The 23,106-nt window shown below is 35.1% G+C and overlaps 1 protein-coding gene across 2 annotated transcripts in view; it reads right to left on the bottom strand.

Annotated features, from left to right (window-relative positions):
- Positions 1–4,220: 4,220 nt before the first annotated feature.
- SEC11A (SEC11 homolog A, signal peptidase complex subunit) overlaps positions 4,221–23,106 on the bottom strand; it is a 37,854-nt gene continuing 18,968 nt past the window's right edge. The window contains exons 3-6 of one of the 2 annotated variants that reach the window (XM_051981211.1): positions 19,328–19,477; positions 10,695–10,814; positions 5,003–5,060; positions 4,221–4,760 (exon numbers count right to left, since the gene is read on the bottom strand). In XM_051981211.1, the coding sequence (XP_051837171.1) occupies positions 4,710–4,760; positions 5,003–5,060; positions 10,695–10,814; positions 19,328–19,477 (379 nt within the window). In that variant the 3' untranslated portion in view covers positions 4,221–4,709. The remainder of the gene's footprint in view (positions 4,761–5,002; positions 5,061–10,694; positions 10,815–19,327; positions 19,478–23,106) is intronic. The other variant, XM_051981212.1, reaches the window with a different exon arrangement.

Raw genomic sequence — 23,106 nt, 5'->3', positions numbered from 1 at the left:
TTGAGTAGATTAATGGTTCTTGGTAGTCATTCCCATTTCCTCTTCTCATTTTTCTTCTATTATTCTGCCATTTTCTTATTTAAGAGATCCTCTTCCCTCTTTTTTCATATACACATTCTTTATTTCACCTAACTTCATGATGAATATATTTAGAAGAACTGCACATGTTTAACCTATATCAGATTGCTTGCTGTCTTGGGGGAAGGAGAAAGCTGAGAGGGGGAAGTAGGAGGAGAGAAGAGAGAGAAAAATTTGGAACACAAAGTTTTGCAAAGGTATATATTTAAAACTTCCTTTGCATGTATTTGGAAAAATATTTTTTAAAAAATTATGGTATCCAGACTTGCACTCAGCATACTGATGCCTAGAGATATGTGGAAATTTTATACAGGGAGAGAATGAATGCTTCCCATTTTGTTTCTTGTTGCCCAACAATGCCTGATATTTTATGGCTCTTTACTGGAAAATGTTATCAAGGGCAAAAGAAGAGGAAGAGAGATATTTATGACACTCAAGCAACACCTAAAAGGATTATATAACTAACCTTTAAAAAGGGACCAAATTAGTAGACAGTTTTTTTTGTTTTTTAATCAAGGAACAGCAAAAAAAGTAGTAGACTTAAGAATGAAAGGAAGGAAACTGGCATTTAGTATCAGGAAATGAAAAGGACAGCATCTAGAGTGGGCTATATAGATGGAACCAGCAAACAAACATACCCCAATCCATATACAATTCAAGTTTAGATTGTGAAGGATGAGTGAACATAATGCTTGAATGCTTCAGAATATTCATGACTTCACTGGTGCAGCTATTCCACCAATGCAGACACGTGCCTTAGTAGACAATTTTATCATGAGTTGCTATGGCTAAAAAACAATTCTTAGTAATGCTTATGTTCAGGTGACATAATCTTGTTGATACAGACCCATCTTCAAATTTGGGCCTGAGCTTGGGCCTTGGCCTGGCAGGGTTCTGACATAACTTTTGAGAACCCAAGGTCATGGCTATGCCACGATGAAATCATAGTCAGATAAGTGAAGATAATTTTGAAGACCTGCAATGATTGGTTCTGGACTTGCTAATTGTAACATAAGTTTTTAATGGTCCTCATCCCTAACAAACACTTATGTGGGAGGACTATGTTATAGCCTATGATGCAAAAGCACTTACAATCTAAGAGTGAAAACAGGACATATATAAATGAAAAGTTGACAATATAAGGCAAATTATAGTATATACAATAAAGGTGAATCCTGAGGAAGGAATATCATAAGGACTGGTTAGCTGGGGGAATGGGGACTTGAAATGGACCTAGAAGGAAGGGGTAGGGTTAGACAAAGATGAAGAGGAAGGAAAGGAAGAAGGCATTCTAAGATGAGAAACATGGACAGAAATATGCCTAAGGGCTCGGGAAATAATGGAAACTAAGTTTGGAGAAGTAGGGAGGACCCAGAAAATGGATGGTCTTAAATGCTAAACTAAGGCCTTTACCCTGGGGATGGGAGGCACAGCAGAGCAAACAATCCATAAGTCCTCGTTTTAAACTTTGTTTAGTGTATTATGGCACTCTTATCATAAATGGGAATTTCTGGGTGTGGAGGCGTGTGATGGTCATGGAATTTTTTGTTTTAGATATTCTGAGCTTGAAGTGGTGTTAAGAGGCAAACAGAAAAGTAAGGCTCAAAATGAGTCTAGGCAAGGACTGCAGATGGAAATTTGGGTGTCTTCATGGACAAGATGGCCTTAAACCTCCCTCCCTTTCAGATTCACACCCATGAATACCCAAGGGATGTACAGATGCTGAAACTGTTCTCTGAAGTTACCAGCAATCATTTAATTGCCAAATCCAATGGCTTTTTCTCCACTCTCATTCTCCTTGACCTCTCTGCAGTCTGTGATACTAGTCATCATTCTTTTTGATATTATCTTCCAGATTTTTAGTATATCCCTCTCTCCTGATTCTTTTTCAAATTATCAGACTGTTCTTTCTCTGTTCCCTTTGCTGGATCCTCATCCAAATTGTGTCCTCTTAACAGTCAGTGCACCTCAGAATTCTGTCTTGTACCCTCTTCTGTCCTCCTCTGTCCTTCTGTTTTCTCTTGGTACATAAATTCCCATGGATTTAATTATCATCTCTATGCTTCTGATTCTCAAATCTACCTATCCTGCCCTAATCTCTCAGCAGATCTGACTTGCATCTCCAATTACCTTTCATACATCTCCAATTGGATGTCCAACAGATTTAGATCTTGAATTCAACAAGTCAAAATTAAACTATTTTCCTTCCAAATACTGCAAACCCTCCATTCCCCTCACTTCCCTAAAACTGCAGAGGACATCGTCATTTTGCTGGTCCCTCAGGCTTGCACCCTAGGTGTCATCACCAATTAACTACTTCTCACCCTTTATATCCAATCTGCTGCCAAGGTCGGTTGAGGTCACCTTTGAACCATCTGTCAAATATACTCTCTCTGATGACCCGGCCACTACTTTGGTGCCTGGACCATTGTTACATCTTCCCATTCTAAAACATCTTCATTAAGCCACCAAAGGGATTTTCCTAAAGGGCAGGTTTCCAACTATGCTGCCCTTTTTCCCTACTCATCAAAACCCAGGGGCTCTCTATTGCCTCTAGAATCAAATACAACATCATCTGTGTTCAAATCCTTAATAACCCAGCATACTCTTGCCTTTTCAGTCTTCATATTTAACCTGACTTCCTGCTACTTATTCTTCAATCCAATGACATAGAATATCTTATTCATAAAAGAGATCAATCTCTTGGTTCTGGACACTCTCTTGGTTGCTGCTTTTGCCTACAACCCAATTTTCCTCCTCTTCTTAAAAATTCTTTATCATTAGCAAACTGCGTCATTGTGCCTCTTTGTCCGCCCCGACTAAGCCTTCAGACTGGTTCTAACTAGACCAAGGGAAGAAAACAGATGGAGAAAAGAAATGAGAGACTTCCTCCACAAAAATGAGACTGATAGTAGAGTGAGAGGCAAGGGATGGAAATAATAGCCAATAGTATAGAAATTTTATCCTCGTGGCATGAGATATGGACTTCATTTTCCTCATTTTATAAGAAAAAAATGCAGACACTTTAAATATTTTATCCAGAGTCAATAAGACCAGAACCTTCCACATTCATGGCATCATAGCACAAACCAAAGCATTTGTTATATGAAATTCTAAATCGCTTTGATCCACAGGAAGGAGCAAGAAGCTCTTCTACTTAGGGAAGATGGATTCTCTAGTTGTAACAGCTGATGCTATGGGCTCATGGAAGATATTTGTAAAAGATTCACAGCTAAATGAAAAAATACCACACCAGTGGTGTGGTACCCTGTAATTGCAGTACTTCAAGAGGATAGATTAGTTCTCCCCTCCCAACTCACTCCACTGTATAGAGAAACAGCCTTTTCCCTGCCAGTACTGAACTTCTTGGACAAATGATACAAAGTATTTTTGAGCTGAGATATATAACACTGGGCCACCACTTTCAAATTTCTCATAAAAATAGAATAAATTGATGATGTTTTGCTCTAGAATCACAATTCAAATGATCTGAATTTAAATAATGGTTCTATTAACTACGGTATATAACCTTGGAAAAATTTCACTTCTCTGGAGCTCAGTTTCCTTATCTATAAAATAAGGGCATAAGATCAGATGATCTCTAAAATCCCTTTCAACTCCAAAGTCTGTGATCTTGTGTTTTCTCAAGTTTCCTCCTAAATCCTTCCATCTGTCACAACATATTAAAAAGCCTCTGCTCTGGATATACTCCCAGATATCTTACCATCTTGCAGACTGGACTGAGGAAGACAAAGGGCAGGAGTCTGAAATAGGTAAGAGCAGACACCTACCTAGCAGCAACTACCTGCCTTCAGGCCTCTAATGCTTTGATGAAAATCAAAAATACAAATATGTGTAAGCTAGAGGGTGGTTCTGAGCCTTTCAGAGAAGCCTATTATATGTACATTAGAAGATGAGTTAGTGAACAAGAATTTTATTTGTATAATGTATTCAAAAGCTAAGAGAGTCTTTTTGCTTCACAAAGGACAGCAGGAGAAAATATAGCTGCTAAACTTTGGGGGAAATGCTTTAACCAAAGGACTCTTCAACCAAGCTTCCAATCTTTAGAAGATTTTATAAAACAGCACAAGAATGAAAACTCTAACAGCTCTTCCCGACAAACACAAGTCAGGGATAAGGGGTTCAATGTGCAAAGTCTTTTATTCAAAGTTTTGAAAAGTTAAGACTTATGATGACCTCAATATATACCATTCCCATTATCAAGAGGAATGGCGGTTTCAAACTCATCCAGAGCTAAAGCATTATTTACAGAGTTCTGTAGGCACTTTAGAAGTGAAGCTTAGCTTCAAAATACAAACACTGAGGGCTTTGGCTCAACCTTTTAATATAAAAAAATTCATTGATGTACAAAAAACGCTAAAATGTGATATGAGAACATATGAAAACCTGTGGCTGAAATTCCCTGTGTGTGTGCACACAGGCACACATGCACCCACCCACACAGTCACCCACACTTTGCAGTGGAAACTTATAAACTAATCCAAATCGATGCAACCAAGAAGCACTGAGATCTGCATTTTTTGCTTCCTTTTTTCACAGATCAGGATCTATTCCAAACATTTTGTAACAAAAAGCATAGTATCTTCCTCAGGAGCTATAAGGCAGACATCTTATTCCCGATGAACCAGGACAAATAAACCCAGTAAAAAGAGAACTGCATACTGGAAAACAAAGGAACAAAAATCAGACTGTAAATCCACATTTAATCTCTTCACTCCACCTCCACCAAGAAACTTAAACTAATCAAAAGGGATCAATTTTTGTTCACATGCAGTAAATTGAATTAACCAATTACTTTTCTTTTTTATTTGTAATTAGTGTGTGTGTGTGTGTGTGTGTGTGTGTGTCCCCAAACTGGACCAAGATATTAATTTTCTAAGGAAACAGTAAAGCTTTTTCTTACCTTAAATTTAGGATAGTCATTCATAAGAATTGTCACAATTCCAATATAAGGAACAAATCTAAGAGAAAACATATTTTGTTACAACACATTTCATATAAAACAATCAATGAAAATATTCACTAAGCATCTCTGTGTAAGGAATTAAGAATACACATCCAGGACTTAAGAGGCTTTCAAATTTAGATGTACTAACAGGACATAATACAGAATTACAAGAGGCAAGAAGATATATGTTGAAATTCAAATGAACTACAGGTTTGAAAAGCTCCTTTTGTGACTAAGAAAAAGTTATGCAAACTCACCTGAGAAATCAACAATATTTTACCATGTATGCAGCATGCTGCTATTACAATCCTCAATTCTCTATCAATAGTAGGAGAGGGTATCTCTGAGACCAACACTGTTCCCTATAATTGCTTTCAGTTTTGCACTTTGTCATTTACATACACTGCCATCCTAGTTCAGCTGGTTTCACTCTGCATCAATCCACATAAGTCTCATGTTTCTCTGAATTTTTTATGGTAAATAGTATTCCATTATGATCATATACCATAATTTATTCATCCATTTACCACTTAATGAGTATGTACTTTGTTTACAGCTTTTTTTTCCCTACTACAAAAAGTTTAATTACAAATAGTTGAATAAATATGATCTTTCTTTATATTTGATTCTCTTGTGGTATATGCCTACAGTGGGGCAATAGTCAAAAGACATAAAACAATTTAGTAACTCTTCTTGCATAATTCCTAATTTTTTTCCCAGAATAATTGTTCCAATTCACAACTCCAATAATTACACTAATAAATCCACTTCTTACAACTCCGCCAATATTGACTATTCAACATTTTATCAATTGGAGCATGAGTTTAATGATTCTATCTATGCCATGACTCCCAAAACTATTTACTGAGCTGCATTCTCTTCCCTGAGCTTCAGTCTCACACAACTGATTGCTTTTTGAACATTTCAAAATGGACTTCTCAGAACTCAAGTTCTAAAAATGAACTTATCTTTACCCTTAAAATCTCTCTTTTTTCAAAATTCCCTATTTCAATTCCAGGAAGCACTATGCTTCCAATGGCTAAGTTTTATTAATTTAGCATTATCCTGGATTCCTTACCCTCCCTTATCTCATACAATCAGTTACCAAATACTGCCCTTTCCAACTCTGTATTATCTCTTGAAAAGGACCCCTTTACTCTCACAGTAACCATTTTAATGTAGACCTCAAATCACTCTCCCTAGATTGTTGCAATAGCCTCCTAATTGGTTTCTGGGTCTCAAGTTCCCACTACAAACTGCTACCAAAGTAATTTTCCTTAAGCATTGATCTCATCATGTGATTTCCATTGCTTCCTATTGCCTCTAGGATAAAATATAAAACTCTCTTGTTTGATTTTTAAAGCCCTACAGTGTAATGGGCTGAAGCTTGAGTTGATGCACTGAGGTCCCAAGCATGTGAGGCTAAATAGTAATTGGCCCATACTCTATTAATATATATGCTTGGAGAAAGAATAGCCTCCGTCCACTCTTTGTGCAAGTCCTGCTGTGTTGTATAGGAAATGACAATTTTGGTGGGTGGAGACAGGGAAGTAGAAAGGGAAGCGGAAAGAGAAACCGCTGGCTGGTTTCTTGACCCACCTTCACCTGTAATCCCCCTTCACCTCTGCTGGCTGGCTTCCTGTCGCAGCTGCCCATATTGCTATCGCAATGCCCCTTCACCTCAAAAAGAATAAAGATTGAAGATTTTTCCCTTAACCTGAATTCCTGACTCTGGCTGATTTTAAATACACGCTCATCACACTACAGAACTGACCCAAACTACCTTTCCAGCCTCTTTGGGTGTTACCTGCTATCTCCTTCCTGCATTCTGCAATCTAGCTAAATGAACCTTTTCTCTGTTCTATCATATCTTTGTGTCTTTGTACTTCTAGTCTGAGAATAGGTATTCCTATACACATGTGATTGAATTGTGTTCCCTCCTTCACTCTACCTCAGAGTTCCTCTCTTAACATACACACTTTTATGTACATTTGTCTTCCTCATGAAGATATAAACTCCTTTTTGCATTTTATCACCAGCACCTAGCACATAGTAGGTACTTGTTGATTTGCTTTTTAATTCACTATACAAAGCACTATTTTAGAATGATTAATCAAACCATAGTATGCAGGATGGAGTGGAAAGGAGAAACAGAAAGAGCACTTAGGAGATTAATGGCCTTTCAGTCTTGAGTAGAGTCAGTTATGACAAACTTGGACTAGGGTAATGACAATAGTAAAAGAAAGAAATCCTAAGTGTACAAGAAAATTATTTCAGTTTGGCCTACAAAACAAAGGTGGGGTTGAAAAGAATATTGTGAATTATTTCCAACAGACCAGCTGATCTCCACTGCTTTCACTTCTAAACATCTCTACTATGTTTTATGCTTTTATCTGAAAAAAATATGTGCAACTAAAGATAGAAAAGGAGAGAGGGTTTAAAATCACAGCAGGAATGACAGGGAAATACTTTCTATATGAAAGCCACAAGTTAGTAAGGGAAAAGAAAGATCCTTCTTTACTAGATTTAAAAAGAGGAAAACTCTGGGTTCAAAATGCACTTTGCTATCTTACTTGAAGCCAGGGGATAAGATAGAGTAGTAATTTCATGATAAACAAAGAATGAAATTAACAACAAACTTTGTGTTATAAAACATTAAATAAACTTTAAAATTAAGATCCCTTAATGATTATATCCCAATCTCACTACTTGACAAATGAGGTTTTCCTCCTTTTCTCCTCCCCTCCAAGGCAAGGGCAGATGAGGGAGATATTTAGCAAAACTGGTGAGATGGAATGGGAATACAGACAGGAACTGAATCTGGAATGCCACTAGAATAGGGAATTGGACAAGTAATGAAATAGGAAACTCCCTAATTCCAAGGGCATGTTAGTCTATCTGCAACATGTAGCCTTAGAGAGTTGCTTAAAACAGAGTTGTCATAAACCCTCTCTCTCTCTCTCTCTCTTTTTTTTTTTAAATTTCATAGCTTTTTATTTACAAGTTATATGTATGGGTAATTTTACAATATTGACAATTGCCAAACCTTCTGTTCCAATTTTTCTCTTCCTTCCCCCCACCCCCTCCCCTAGATGGCAGGATGACCAGTAGATGTTAAATATATTAGAGTATACATTAGATACACAATAAGTATACATGTCATATACTCTCAATGGAATCAGATTAAAATGTAATTAGGAAATGTTTGACAAAAGAAGTAAAAAGACAATAGAACATGTCATTTCCTAATTTAAGACTCTATCTTTAGTGGATCCCTTTCTATTTCAGTCCAACAATACTAGACAATACTACTAGGAATTTGGTGTCCTGTCCAGGATCACACAACCAGTATATGTCAGAAGTAAGATGTGAATCCAGATGGTCTTGGCTTTGAGGACGCTACAGGAATGGGGATAATGGGCTGAATCCGGGGAACTGGAGGTCTTCAATTTTCCAAACTAATCCTGATGTATTAACTCAGGGATCCTAAAGAAGGTACCAAAGACCTTATCTATAATATTTATAATTATCTATCAAACACTACCTGCCACCAGGTCTATCTCCAGCCATCTTTGTATCACTAATGCCCTCATGTTACAGATTTCTCAACATCACATTTGGCTGCTCCCCCCATCCCTGTCCAATAGAAAATCTTATTGCGAGAGGTAGGAGTCTTGGTAAAGTATTCATCTGATTAATCTACAATAACTTGTAAATTAATAATAGATTTAATTATTTTAAAATAGATAATATTTTATTTTTCCCTAATTACATGCAAAACAAATTTTAAAATTAAAAAATGTTTTGAGTTCCAAATTGAGATGTTTAATTCTTAATAGGATATCTATACTTTTAAAGGAAAAGCTTAATAACATAAATAACTTTAACTGCTAAAATGTGTGGATCAGAGATTTTTTGAGGATAGTGAAGCTTCACCAATTTCAGCTCCAACCTTCAATTTTTCTTTTTTATTTAATCACTCCACTAGTAAGTAAAATGCAAGGAACAAGCATTTTAGCAACATATCATCTGTTTTCTTTTAACGTCCACCTTGTGCAAAAGGGTTTTAGGGACTTAAACAGAATGATATTTGGGGAGAGTTGGCTGGCATAGCTCCTCTCTGGGTATGTTCTAAATTCATGTCTCTGAGGAGGAGAAGGGCTCCTGTATTTTTAACACTTACTCTTTATAATTCAATTGCACTGCTAGCATCTTATTGTTGCACTTCTATTTCATTTCAACACCCACATAAAAGCAACAGCTTTGAGAGAACCCTCTAATTTGGGAATAGGAAAGATTTCAGTTTGATATTAAACTCTTCAGTGCATCATGGAGAATAAGAACTACAACATCTTCAGTAAGAAGGCTGACATTAGATTTTCCCTTAGATTCTTTCACTAATAATATCCTGGTGGTTACCTAAAAGAATCTGGAGAGAGACTTTGACCCTTCTGCCTAAAGATCTACAAAAATGAAGGCCTATAAAGATGCTATCATCCTCTCTAGCTTTTTTGGGTTGCCATGGCTAATCAATTCATCAAGCGGTAATAACACATGACTAATAAAAAATTGTGTAAATTTTTTAACCTGAGATTGTAAACCTGAGATTTGATGAAAAAAGGGAAGCTGGTCATGTCACAAGAGCAAGAGATAACCCACTAATAGCTGTCTAGTATACAAAAGCATTAGCAGAAGACCCCTTTAGCACATTGGAGGGATGCTTCCTGTGGCAGATGAATGGGAACCAATGAGAAGAATCATAGAAGGACTGTGAGCGTAACCACTGGAAGGAGTGCCACATCAATGTGGTAAAATAACCAAAGTATCCAAAAAGTGGTATCAGTAGTGAGAATTTTAATGCTAGCTTGACCTTTCCTTTTCATCCTAGATATTTAGATCCGAGGCAACTCCCACTATTATGGGGTATCTAGGGAGATTTTAATATTAATATTAGTAAATATAAAGTAAATTTGCTGTTAGAAAAATAGTAAAAACTTAAAACGATCATATTCTCTATTTTACTCATTCCCTTTAGGAGCAGAAATCTTTAAAAGCCAAGTACTGTGTAACTCCATCTGATTGTGTTCTGCAAGGTACACTCTTCTAGGTGTGTGATACTAGTAACTTTATAACTAAAGAGTTTAGATTAGGGTTAGGAAAGTGATAATTCCATTCCACTTGAATGGCTTACAATACCTGTCTTTTTACAATACTCTTCTGATGTAATTTAAGATAAACTGGCTTCATCTCATGTCACTCTTTTCCTTTTTTCTACAGAATAAAACTAACTGACTTGTCAAAAGCATGGTTAAAATGGTCTTGGGGGAAATAATAAGATAAATGCTTTTTAAATAATGAGTCACTAATCAGGAGATTAAACCCTTTGATTGCTGTGAGTATATTCTGAAGAAAGTGCAAGGTACATTTTGCCACATCTGGGGTTCTTTGTTCTGCAATTTTTGTTATCTTTTTCTTTATTCTACTTTTCTTATATGCAAAGTAGGACAGAATTCTAGGGTGCTCTACAGTTTTATAAAGTCACCAACTAGTGTGTGGTGAGGCAAGAAAGAAATTCCTCTTGGTACAATAATATTTTACACTCTACAAAATATTTTAAGTAACCCAACAAACCCAAAATGTTACTTACCCTCTTGCTCGTCCCACTACGTCTTTCTTCTCTAGCCAGAGCTGTCCTTGCTTATATAGCCCTCGATCATCAACAGCATTATTGTCTCCTTTGGTCAAAAACTTGACATGTCCATCTTGCCTTATAAATAAAAAAGAAAATCTCAAATAATCAGGTTGCTTACGCACGATTGAAAATCTAAAATTTATCATTTGAAAACAAAAAACTTTTTATTATTTGTCAATGTTCCTATGGACTTTAAGAGTTGGAAAATATTTTGAAATAATTTCCTAATATGAAAACTAGATTTTAGATATATTAAAGTGAAATTGTTTAGGGGTTTTTCAGTCAAAGATGACTGCTCATTAGTAATCAGAAGCACTACCAATTATTTTACAATGTGAAAAATGATGCTTTAATCCTGTTAAAAATATGATAGGTTTCTAAAAGTTCAATAGAAAATAAAAGGTTCCATTGTCTTCTATTAAAGTTTTACTCAATTTTGTTCAAGTCAGTAAAGAGAAGAAAGATGACTTCAAATCCCTGTACAATCTTCTACTACCCACCTTAAAGTTACCATATCAAAAGCTAGCTCTCTGGGAGGAGTTAAAACTGCAGACAAAACAAAACTAGAAGGTGTTGCAAACACTAAAGACAGAAAAGTGCCAAAAGGCATTGAAAGGAAAAGTGATGCCACTTATAAAAATGCAAATAAATACAGAGAAAAATCATCCAGAGATGGTTATTCAAAGGAGGTGATAAAAAAAAATCTGAAAATATGTGGAGAGGAAAGGGGGAGGAGAGAGAAGCAGACAGATGCCAAGAAAGAGCTGGCTCCAACAGTGATGACTGAGATTGTTATAGAAATAAAAATGCCACCAACCTCAGCAGCAGAAAACAAAGTGAGTTATAGGAAGGCAAAAACTAGGAGATGGAAAGGTGTTGGGAGTTTTTTATTGACGGTAGTGGAAGGGGAGACACAATAATCTCAACTGTTCTTACAGCAGAGCTCTCCTTAGTATGAGCAGTGTATAGAATTCACAAAGAACATTTACAGAAACACACAGTACAACAGTATTTACCTAATAGGAGAATTTATGGAGTTTTGTTCTTTGGTCTGACACTGAAAGACCAGCTTTCTCTGACTGAAGTGAGTATTCTCTCAGGCTCACCAGCTCTTATTATAACCTACTCAAAATTTCACACTTTATGGGAGGTCAACTATTGATGGATGAGGACACATTTACTTAGAGCTTCAAGTTTTTACTGACATAACTACTAAAATACTTAATATCATCAAATTCTGAGGAACTCAAAGCACTAATGATTAGCCCTTCACTTTACAGTGATGGTGGATCAGAGGAAAGGAAGAGAGTGTCATTCTCTGTAAAACTAGGGAAAACAAGATAAAGAAAAGCTAATGATTCAGTCTCCTGCACTAAACTGCTATCAGGAGTCTAAGGCAGCAGAATATCTTGAATTAGAACTGAAAATGCATGATCACTGGACCATCATGTCTCCTATAATCTTACTTTTCAATGAAACCTCTGTTTTGGATTAAAAACTACATAGGAAAATGTGCTCCAAGTTGTATCTCCAAAAACTCAGTACAAAAAAGCCAGAAAATAATAAAATGAGTCAAGGGATTACCAATGAGAATATAGCTGAGAGAAGATCTAAAAGGCTTATTATACTGCATATATTTCTCAAACAATTTGCTATGGCAAAACACATCTCTAAATTAATATCTTTTTCAATCAACAAGCATCTCTTTTTTTTATTCTACCCATCCTCCTCCATTCCCATTGGAGAAAAAACAAAAACCTTTGTAAAAGATAGAGCAGAACACACCCTCAGTTATAAACAGACTAAAAAGCATTGAGAATACAAGACCCCACTGTTTGCTGACTATAAATAAGCAATTATATAGCAAAATGCAGCCTTACAGGCTCTCTTCCAACAAGATGCAAATGTTAATTTCATATCCATCGATCCATATGTATTTGCTAAGCAAGCACTGGGAATACAAAGAAAAACAAAAATAGTTAAAACCAGCCAAACAAACAAACAAGAAAAACCCTTCAAGGCAACCTTCAAGGAATTACATTTTAACAGGGGAGATAATAAATATACAAATCAGAAAAAACCAAGATAAATATACAGTGAGTAGAGTATAACTTTATCAAGGGAATGGCACTAACAGTTGGAGGTAGGAAAGACTAGGAAAGGTCTCTTGAAGAAGAGTGGGATTAAAGAAAGCCAGGAATTCTTTGAGAGAGACAATCTTTCTCTTTCAGAGAACAAGCTTTGTTCAACAAGTGTCTATCAATATTAAATAAAGCATAAAACAGGGAGCTACATGATCATCAAAGATATGCTGTACACTGATATAGGGGATGTGCCGCAGAGTCCAAATGCAAGATGGATACAAGGTCCATTCAGACAATAAGTGATATTGTATCAACAAGATCAAGTCTCGTAATATTTACAATAAAATCTGCAACCACTCAACAGAAAGAAGTTCAAAAATCCTCACAGGAAAACCAAATCACAAGAGTTTACACATTAATACATATCTCTTATGCCTTAGTAAGAAAAAGAAAGAAAGCTTAATAGTAAAAACTGATGACATTTAGTAAAGCCCTTAAAATAGATTTGTCAATTAACTTAACTATGAAAGATGGAGACATCCTTCACAAAATGCTTCCGCCCCTACTACATAAAAAGTACCATAACAATTAAAAACAACTAATAGTCCCAGCATGCTTAACACAATATATTGAAGAGACAAAACAGATAATACACATATAGAATACTCTACAAACTTAATGCAAAATTGACTGTAGTGGAGTGAACAAAAGGCTTGGTCAAGATCCCAGGAAATAGAAGGGGTTAGAATCAAGAGCATAACTAAAAGAGTTGGCAAGAATCTGGACCACTCACTTCTTTATCTGAGAACTAAAAGCAACAAAGAGTGGAGAATAAATGAAGAAGTGCAGTGTATGGAGGTGGGAAATTGAAAAAACTTCTGATATATGGTCTTAATCTTAGTGAAAAAGGAAAGGTAAGGTTTTCTGAAGATGAACATAAGAGACGGGGGCTTACAGAGAGAAAAAAAGTTATTTTGGGGAATGAAAGAAGGATCTGGTAAAAGAATGAAAGGATGGTCAGTAGTGGTAAAAGTCTTGGGAAGGCTAGGAAATATAAATTTTAATAGAATGAAATCAATTCAATTTCAGTATTTTCTCCAGCAATATTAGATTAATATTTAGTTTTCCTGGGAGAACAAAATATACTAGTTTTCCAACATCTAATCCTTCTAAAAAAAAAAAATCTTCCAACCAGCTTTTTCCAATTTGTCTTTTCTTTTCTCATGTTTACCAGCTTCCTTCTGGGTCAGTAATGCAAGAACAGAGGTAAGCCTGTAATGTGCAGATAAGAGTACCAGGTTCCTCCTTTTTCTATTGCCCAATCAGGGAGTTATTTGTGCAAATCTCAATCTCATGTATAGAAGAGGCTGCAAGACTGCCTGACTGGGACAGACACACAAGGATGCTATTCCATGACTACAAGGAGCTGATGATTTCTTTCTTTTGGCTCAAAGACAATGTGGTGATGAGCTATGTATTTCTTCAAATAGCTTTTAAAATTATTAACCACAACAACTTTGCAATATTATAAGTGACCAAAAACTAGAAATGGAATTAAGACATGGAGGCTGTATGATAGAATGCCATGGCAAAATGAATAATGAGCACAAATAAGCTATGGCATGTTTCCAATGATGACTTGTACACATTAAGGGTCATAAAAGACATATTTCCTGGAAGATTGGAAAAGGCAAGCCAGTCAGGTGAGACCGAGTAACAACAGATGTACAGTTCAAATGTAGAGAGTCTCATAGAATGTTAAAAGACCTAAGCAGAAGTTTCTTTTCTTGGGGTCCAATTACTTGGTTTTAAAATTTTTTAATCTTGTTTTTATTTTTTCTAATTCATAATATTCACTTTTGAAAGTTTTGAGTTCCTCCTTCTAGACTCTTCTCCACCCACTGAGAAGGCAAGCAATATGATATAAATTATACATATTAGGCTATGCAACATATTTCCATATTAGTCATGTTGAAATAAAAATTAAGAAGAATAAAATGAATGAAAACAGTATGCTTAAATCTATTGGGGCTGTCTTGGATCATTGTATTGATCAAAGTAGCTAAGTCCTTCATAGTTGAGCATCTTTACAATATTGCTATCACTGTGTACAATGTTCTTTCTCCAATGTGCAACGTTCTGTTCACTTCACTTTGTATCACTTCATGAAAGTCTTCTCAGGTTTTTCTGAAACCATCTCCTTTGTCATTTCTTATAGCCCCAAATCATAAACATATCCCATATTTTGTCTAGCTATTCTAGCTATTCCAGGGGCATCCCCTGGATTTCAAGTTCTTAGTTACCACAAAAAGGCTTCCAAAAATATATTTTTTCTTTGATCTCTTTAAAATACAGGCCTAATAGTAGTATTACTGAATCAAAGGGTATTCAGTTTTATTCCCTTTGGGCATAGTCCCAAATCTTCTCCAGAACAGGTAGACTTGAATTTGTTTTAAAAAAATATTTTGGTACCAATATGACTGATTTCCTCTGTAACCCTGTATATTATGTTTTATGTATTAAAAAATACTATTATGGGAAGAGATCTAAAAGCTTCATCAGACTGCTGGACCCATAGCTTCAAAAAAGGTTAAAAAAAATCTTATCCTAGAAGAAGGCTTTTTTAACATTCTAAATAATTCTCTATATGGGATTTATGGAAGGATATAGATGAAAATTCCAATGGATGAGAAAATATGGAAAGGCTGTCATTAAAACCACTGAGGGGAACATTTACACAAAAGATATGAATGCAACAGTCAATTTACAAATGGGATAATATAAAAGAATAAAACTATATTATGTGCACATATAAAAGATATTTTACATTAAGAGAAAGGGAAGAATGTAGGAGAGCTGATGAAAGTGAAAAGGAATCAAGAAGGGAAGAATCTTTCCTTATTAGCACCTTGTTTCCCTGTATACTTATTCCTAGTCTGATGATCTCATCTCTTCTTTCAAGCAATCCCCAATCTTCATCTGCCTTTCATCCTGCCTAGTCTATTCCTTAAAGCAAATAATTCATATTGAAATAAATGGTCAAACTATTAAAATTAAGAAAGCCAAAATCATAGCTCTTTAAGTCGGACCTCTCAAGATTATAAAGTAAATCACTAAAAGACTAAGGTTTTGCTATGTGAAACTTTCAGAATTCCATGAGAAAAGAAAAAGTTTATTTAAAAAAATAAATTGTGATGTTCTCTTAATATAAGAATTGTCTTTTAAACAAACTTCTTAAGCTCATCATATTTTGAAAGATTTGTGAAAACATATCTCTGATAGGAGGAAATACAAAACTTCAGCCAGGCCAGATCAAGGTCCTGACAATTTTATAGTGTAAACTAATGTTGTTTTGTCCACTGTAATGGAACTCAGAGAATACAGATTATGTTAACTAAGTTAGTTAAGATAAACTGGCAGCTTCTTGAATGTCAAGGGGATCTTTTGGATATTGTAAAAACTGCAAACTGTAATAACTCCAAAGACAACTCATAAAAATTTTAAGTTATCCCTCAAATAATATTCAAATCCTTCAGAATTTTATGGAAGAATAAATTTTCACTTACAGTACTTAAAATTTATTTTTGAAATAAAGGCAAAGAAGCTTTTTTTTTTTTTTTTTAGTAGAGAAAGAAATGTTCTAAATTGCTAAAAAAAATTTAAAAAGAATTTTCAAGTATAGTGATAAGAAATTGATGCTCACTTAGCAAGCAAAGAATTGGGTGTGGAAAAAGTTACAAGTTTAATTTATCCTTATTCAAAATTAAAAATAGACAAAGCAAAATTCTAACAGATTGAAAATAAATTTTAAATAGGCTTAAATACATATATTTTAGTTAATGGTCAAGAGGCAGGAATTGGAGAAATAGAGAAAATGGGAAGGAAAGAGCTGGGAAAAAAGGAAACAATATAGGTAACACAGAAGAAAAGAATATGGGAAAGTCAGAGATATAGAGGTGAACATGTTGATCTAGCCCAAATGAGCATATGTCCTGTCTTAAAAATTCTAATCAGGTTTTCAGATGTTTAGAACAATCTTTTCTGTGATGAGAAAGACTTTATTCATTTATAACTTCATTTTTAAATAAAAAATTTTTCCCCATAAAATTCTAATGGTTTTAAAACACAGTTTAATACCAAAAAGATAGGACTATGTAGAGTAAAAGATTAAATGTGTAAAACTGATTTAGATTTTAGAAATGTTTCTGAATTTATACAAAATGATGAAAGCCAGGAAATCAATATAATCAATGACTATAATAATATAAATGGAAAGAACAGCAGCCTCACAATCATCCTAAGTGATTATGTTACAAAGAACAAGCCCAGCCCCCAAAAAGAGAATACCCCTTTCCTTCGATATGGAACATTACATAGGATATCAGATTTTTTTTAGATGTTGTGGTTGGTTTTACTTAATTTTTTTTTTCTTTCTCTTGAAAAAAATTATTTGTTATAAGGGATAGCTTTTTATGAGGGAAGAGAAAGAAGCAACAAGAAAAGGATACGGGGAAATCTAGGCAATGTAAAAACAAAAGATGACTCTTCAAAGAAATGATATGAAAACCTAAGAAATTATCATTAATTTAAAAGTTATTCCTTTGATGATCTAAAAGGGATAATGGAGAGCTACAAATGTAGAAGCAGGGAGAGGACCAAAAGGACCTATACAACATAGATCACTCCTCCAGACATAGCTTTGGTGTTGGGGCTACAGCTCCAAGAAATCCAGTGCCTGGAGCAGACAGGCAATAAGAGAAGCTACTTCTGGAGCAACTGCCACCATTTCTAAAGTATACAGGTGGCAATTAGCCAGAGTATTTAAGGAGAAGAGAGGGAAATTTCTATTCAACAGCAAATAAGACTGGCCTTAATTGTTGCCTTTGGATTGAATAAGATTAACAGTAAGGGAAGAATTGACCCCTCTAAGCTTTCAGGAAGAAGGGAATGACACAGCTGCAGCTGTGTGGGTGGGTGTTGTTTGTACTCCACCTGTGTGTTGACTAACTTGGGGAGAGGGTGCCAAAATCCCTGGACGGGGAGAGTCTGATGACACAGTAATTCATATGCAGCTTGCACTGAGAGTGGAGAATCTATCCCACCTGATCCTTCTAAGGCCGGTAGGAAAAAGTTTCACCTCAATTCTATGAAGTGGTAGGAACAGCCTAATTCCACAATTAGGAATGTGAAGGCTCTATCTGAAACCAGCATTTATGTCACTTGGCAGAACTTTTATCTCCTCCCTTCCCTCTTCCAAATCAAATCCAGTTTTTCAATGTGGTTCAGAGGTCAGTAACTAAGTATATACCAAGGCTCTTTTAGCCAAAATTAATGAAGTGTTTATATTTGTGTGCTGATTCACCATATTAATAATACTCAAACACATCACAAACTATGAAGGGCAGCTTTGGAGGCAAGTGAACTCAGGATCTTCCCCTTACCTGACCAATGAGCTCAAGGTCAGCCTCCCTTCTCCCCCATCATCTCCTACTTGAAAATCTTTTCCTTAGTCACTTCACCATCCCTATTATTATAGTTCATTTACCTCTCCCCTAGCTAACTTACATTCTTATCCTCCCAGAGCTGGGATTCCCTGCTTTCCATTTCCAATATGATACAATAAATTAAAATCATGTTAACCAAAGAATTCAAAGAGCAAGCCTGAAATACAAATATATTTATGATTCATATTTATACCATTGCTCTTCAAAAAACTATAGAATAAGAACATTACCAAATATGGCTCTTCTCGATTTTAATACACATTTTAAAAGCACTTATTATGTGCAAAGCAATGTACTAGGTATTAGAAAAGATTTGACTCTTGATCTAGCTAGATTCCGGTGCCCTTGTAGAAATCAGCAAGCAGGGAGGTGAAGAGATAATACTGTGAAAAAATGGAGAGATTTAGTGAAGTGCAAGATCAATGAGTATATAGCATGATATGACCATCAGAAACCTAATGTGAACTTAACTTTCAATAAGAGACAATGTCCAGGAAGGTATAAGAACCATTTTGTCTTAGTCATGTCATATCTAGAGTACCATGCTTAAATCTGGACTTCACGTTAATAACTGGGGGAGAAAGTCATCAAGAGAGAGCCACTTAGAATGGTAAAAAGCTGACTTAGATCATGTAGATTGGGGAAGGTGGAGGAAAGTGGCATAAAAGACTACCAGACAGAAAAGAGGATGTAACTTATTTTTGTTCTTAGCAAAACTAAGGGCAATGAACAGAAATTTCAGAAAGGCAGAATGATGCTCAATATGAGGAATAACATAATAATGAGCACTATCCAAAAGGAGAATGGGAAGCAGATTCCCTTCTTTTACTTTCTTGAAAGTCCTCAAGAGAAAGGTGGATAGAGTGGGTTAGGGTGCAAATTCTTGCTTAAGTTCAGTGAGATGGCCTTCCATTTTTGTGATTCTGGGAAAATAGAAACCAATAGCACAAAAGACACTGAAAATACTTCAAAAACCCGAGCACCCATGTTTTACACATACCTTTCATGAATTTTCAAGACTCGGTGAACAATTGGAATTTCCCTTCCTTCTATCTTAAAGACAACAATCTCTCCTACTCTTATAGGATCTTCAATTCGATTGGTTAAAAAGAGAAGATCCCCTCTGTGAAATGCAGGTTCCATGCTTCCACTAGGGAAAAAAAGAGCAATATCATTAGCAAAAAGAAAAACTTAGTTGAGCTTAAACATATTTCAAAATTAAATTAAATAAAATTCAGCAGAATACCTTTGGAATATTCCTCCTCTATAATTACAACTTTAATAATTTGATTAAACAAGGATAGGGTTAAAATATAGTTTTTTCTGGCTCCCTTCTAATAAATTTTACATGAAACATTTGTTATATTATTAGTCTTCATTCGAATTAGGCCATTTCAAGCATTGTTATTTGGAGCTTTCTTATATCTTGAAAATGGTACAATGTTACTAATTTCTTAACCTTTCTAAATTTCAAATGAATAACACAGGAAAAGAAAGAATGAACTTTAAAAACATTGCCCTTATTACATCTGAAAATCACTAAATATATTCTGGTATTCAAATGAGCAATGGATCATCTTTTACTACCAATTAGGAAGATATGGCTAAGATGACCTTATGGATTTAATTCAAGTGCTCATCAAGGCAAAAGAGCAGCTTGCCTAAGAAATCACATTTTTATTATCTTTTTGTCCCTGTTTTGCAATGAGGAGCAAAGGTGAGAAAAAATGAATAAAGGCTGAAGAATAAAGAAGGTGGAAAAACTTAGATTAATAAGAGAAGGAACCAGATTTTTTCAGTTATTCTGTAAAAAGGACTCTTGTTGGGTTACTTAAGACATTCTATGAATTTGTTATGAATTCTGTAGATTTTCAAGTCATTACAAATGTACTTCAATGTTAGACATTGACAGAATTAAATTCCATAAGAAGTGCTTCTTTACCAGTCACTTAATCTAGATTTCTAGATAAAATTTCTAATATCCTTAATTTTCTTCACTACTGATTCAGTACTCTTAGAACCTATCCTTTTAGCAAAAAAAAAAAAAAAAAAATTGTTTAAGTTCCTAAGTCTTCCCTCTAGTATCTTAAGGTCAAAATTGAAGTTGCAATAGGGAGAAAAATAAGTAGATAGAAAGGAAACTAAATTCATGAGGAAGTTTGACATGTCCTCAAATAGAAGTCTGTGTATAACTTTTCACACTACCATGTAAGGGAAAAATGGTTTTGCTTCTTGAAAATGTGACACCCTTACTTCTTCTTTCTCTTCCATTTGGTCCCTCTTTTCCTTCGTTGCAGTGACTTCCTGAGAAAATTAGCTCAATTAAGTGTTTATATTATACAAACTAACTTACTTCCCGGAAGAAACTCTGTTTTAATTTAAAGGAATATGGTTTCTTTAAATGTGTTGGTTACAACTTATTTGACTCATTAATCACACTTCTGACAAGCTTCATTTTACATCCAAAATACACTGGTCCATTCTTTAGATCAGACCTTGGAGAGTCTTAGTTCTGCTTTATTGGCTTTCACTTCTTATTTCTTACCCCTGAAGCTAAAAAGACTTGAGAGGAAAAACATTAGAAAAGTAAAAAAACGAAAATATTTTAAATAATAAAGCTTTTAAAAAATTGTGCATTTAAGTGAGGGATCCTCATATGGCTAGTAATTCAGGAGGAAGCAAATGGACAGATATCTTTAAATATTTTACTACATTATTTTGGGATTTGATTGTCAGAGGGAGGATCTTTCCTACAGAAGATAAGCCCCTTACAGAGACAGAGACAGTATAGGGTGCTTTGCACAACATAAATACTTTTCTAAATTAAACCATTGGCATTTAGTATGGTACAGGATGTGGCAGCTGAATTGAAGGCAGATAATGTGTGCATCTGAGAAGGGCTGGTTGATTAGGGTGGCCCCTAAGAGCAATCTAGGAGCAGCAAGCACTTTTTTTTTGGGGGGGGGAGGGGAGGAAGGCAGTTGTGGGAGTCTTCAGAAGATGCATAGAGAACATGGATGTATAGTCTACCAGAGAACTTGGTTCAGGCCCAGAGTGTTATTTCAGGTGATTTGTTGTAATTGTGCTTTATGGTATTCCTGCTAGAGGTAATTGCCACCTCTATGCATATTTTAAATGCTTGCTAAAGGAAAAAACAAAAGAGTTTGAGTAAAGTAACCTTTTATTCTTGCCTAATAGAAAAGATGAAGAATTTCTAGACTGGCTGAAAGGGGAAAAAAACAAAATCAGAAAGATATTTCTAGACAGGAGGTGGAAGGAAATTAAACTTATGTCATTTACTTGTATGACAGAAGAATGTGTCACAGTGAAAAGATGTGGATGCCAGAAAAGATGAAATCCTGGAGAGTACTGCTGTAAAACAAGTCATGAGATTTTTCCCAAAGAAGAAGGTGGACTTGGATCTAGTGAGGAAAATGCATCCCATGCTCCAATAAACAACAAAGAATATTGACTGGATACAAACCCAGGACTAGATCACAAAGAAAATTAGAAATGGAAGTTTTTAGGGAACTCAAAGAAAGAGCAAGATTTGTTTGCTACAGGGTACAGAGAGAGCCACATGCATATGTGGCACAACAGATGAGATGTCATCTTCTAAAAAGATGCTGTCTTCTAGACATAATTGAGATATATCAAACCTGCCAATCACTTTTTCAGTACATGTTGGATGAGAAATAATAGCATCAGAAAGCTAGAAAGAATCTTTAGGGATCAGAAAGTTCTTGGTAAAAACTAGGGTGCATAGGCATGGGTGTACGTGGTAGAGTTGAAGCATTAATCATCTTTTCTCTTTGGAAAGAAAAAGAAGGATTTTGGAAATAAATAGCTATTAAACAGAAGAAAAAGATTTTATTTTCTCCACTAAAAGAATGATGGAATCTTGGCCAAAACAAAGAAACCTGTATTCGATAGCAAATTGCTGATTTCCTCAAGAAAGGTTTAAGATGAAAAGAAAAAGATAAATACTGAACTATAATTGTTATATATAAAGGACAAATGCCCCTACAAAATTATGACTATTGGATGGCTACAGATATAACAAAGAAAAAAAAAGAGTACTAGTAGAAAACATGCCCAGTAAGTGATAAAAGATAATTGGAATAAAGTGTTGAACTTGGAATTAGGAAAATCTGAGCTTAGCAACTTATTCTCTGTGTGACTCTGGGCAAATCACTAAGCTATTAGCCTCAGTTTTCTTGTTGGTAAAATGGAATAATAACAGCGCTTGTCTTACAGAATTTTTATGAGATCAGATGAAATAATAAACGTAAAGCACAATGCAAATTTTAAGGCCTTAGATATCTATATGCCAAAATATACTAGATGGATAATTCTCCCCCCTCCATAGTATTTTATTTTTTTCAATTATACTTAAATAGTTTTCAACATTTATTTTTATAAGACTTTGAGTTCCAAATTTTGCCCCCTCTTTTCCTTTGCTTCCCTTTCCCCAAGACAGGAAGAATGATATAGGTTATACATGTACAGTCATATTAATCATATTTCCATATTAGTCATGTTGTAAAAGAAGAATTGGGGGGTCAAAAAGGAAAAATCATTAGAAGAAAAACACAACCAAAAATTAAAATAGTATGCTTTTAAGCTACACTCAGATTCCATAGTTCTTTCTCTAGATGTGGAGAACATTTTCCAGATGGATAATTTTTAAAAATGAAAAGGAAACTATTACACAAAAAGAAAAACATTATCTTGTATAACTAAGTTTTAATGGGATAGGAGGACTCACAACCAGGATAT

The sequence above is a fragment of the Antechinus flavipes genome, chromosome 2 (assembly GCF_016432865.1).
Source record: "Antechinus flavipes isolate AdamAnt ecotype Samford, QLD, Australia chromosome 2, AdamAnt_v2, whole genome shotgun sequence".
Classification (NCBI taxonomy): Eukaryota; Metazoa; Chordata; class Mammalia; order Dasyuromorphia; family Dasyuridae; genus Antechinus; species Antechinus flavipes.
This window is presented reverse-complemented; position numbering and strand designations above follow the sequence as displayed.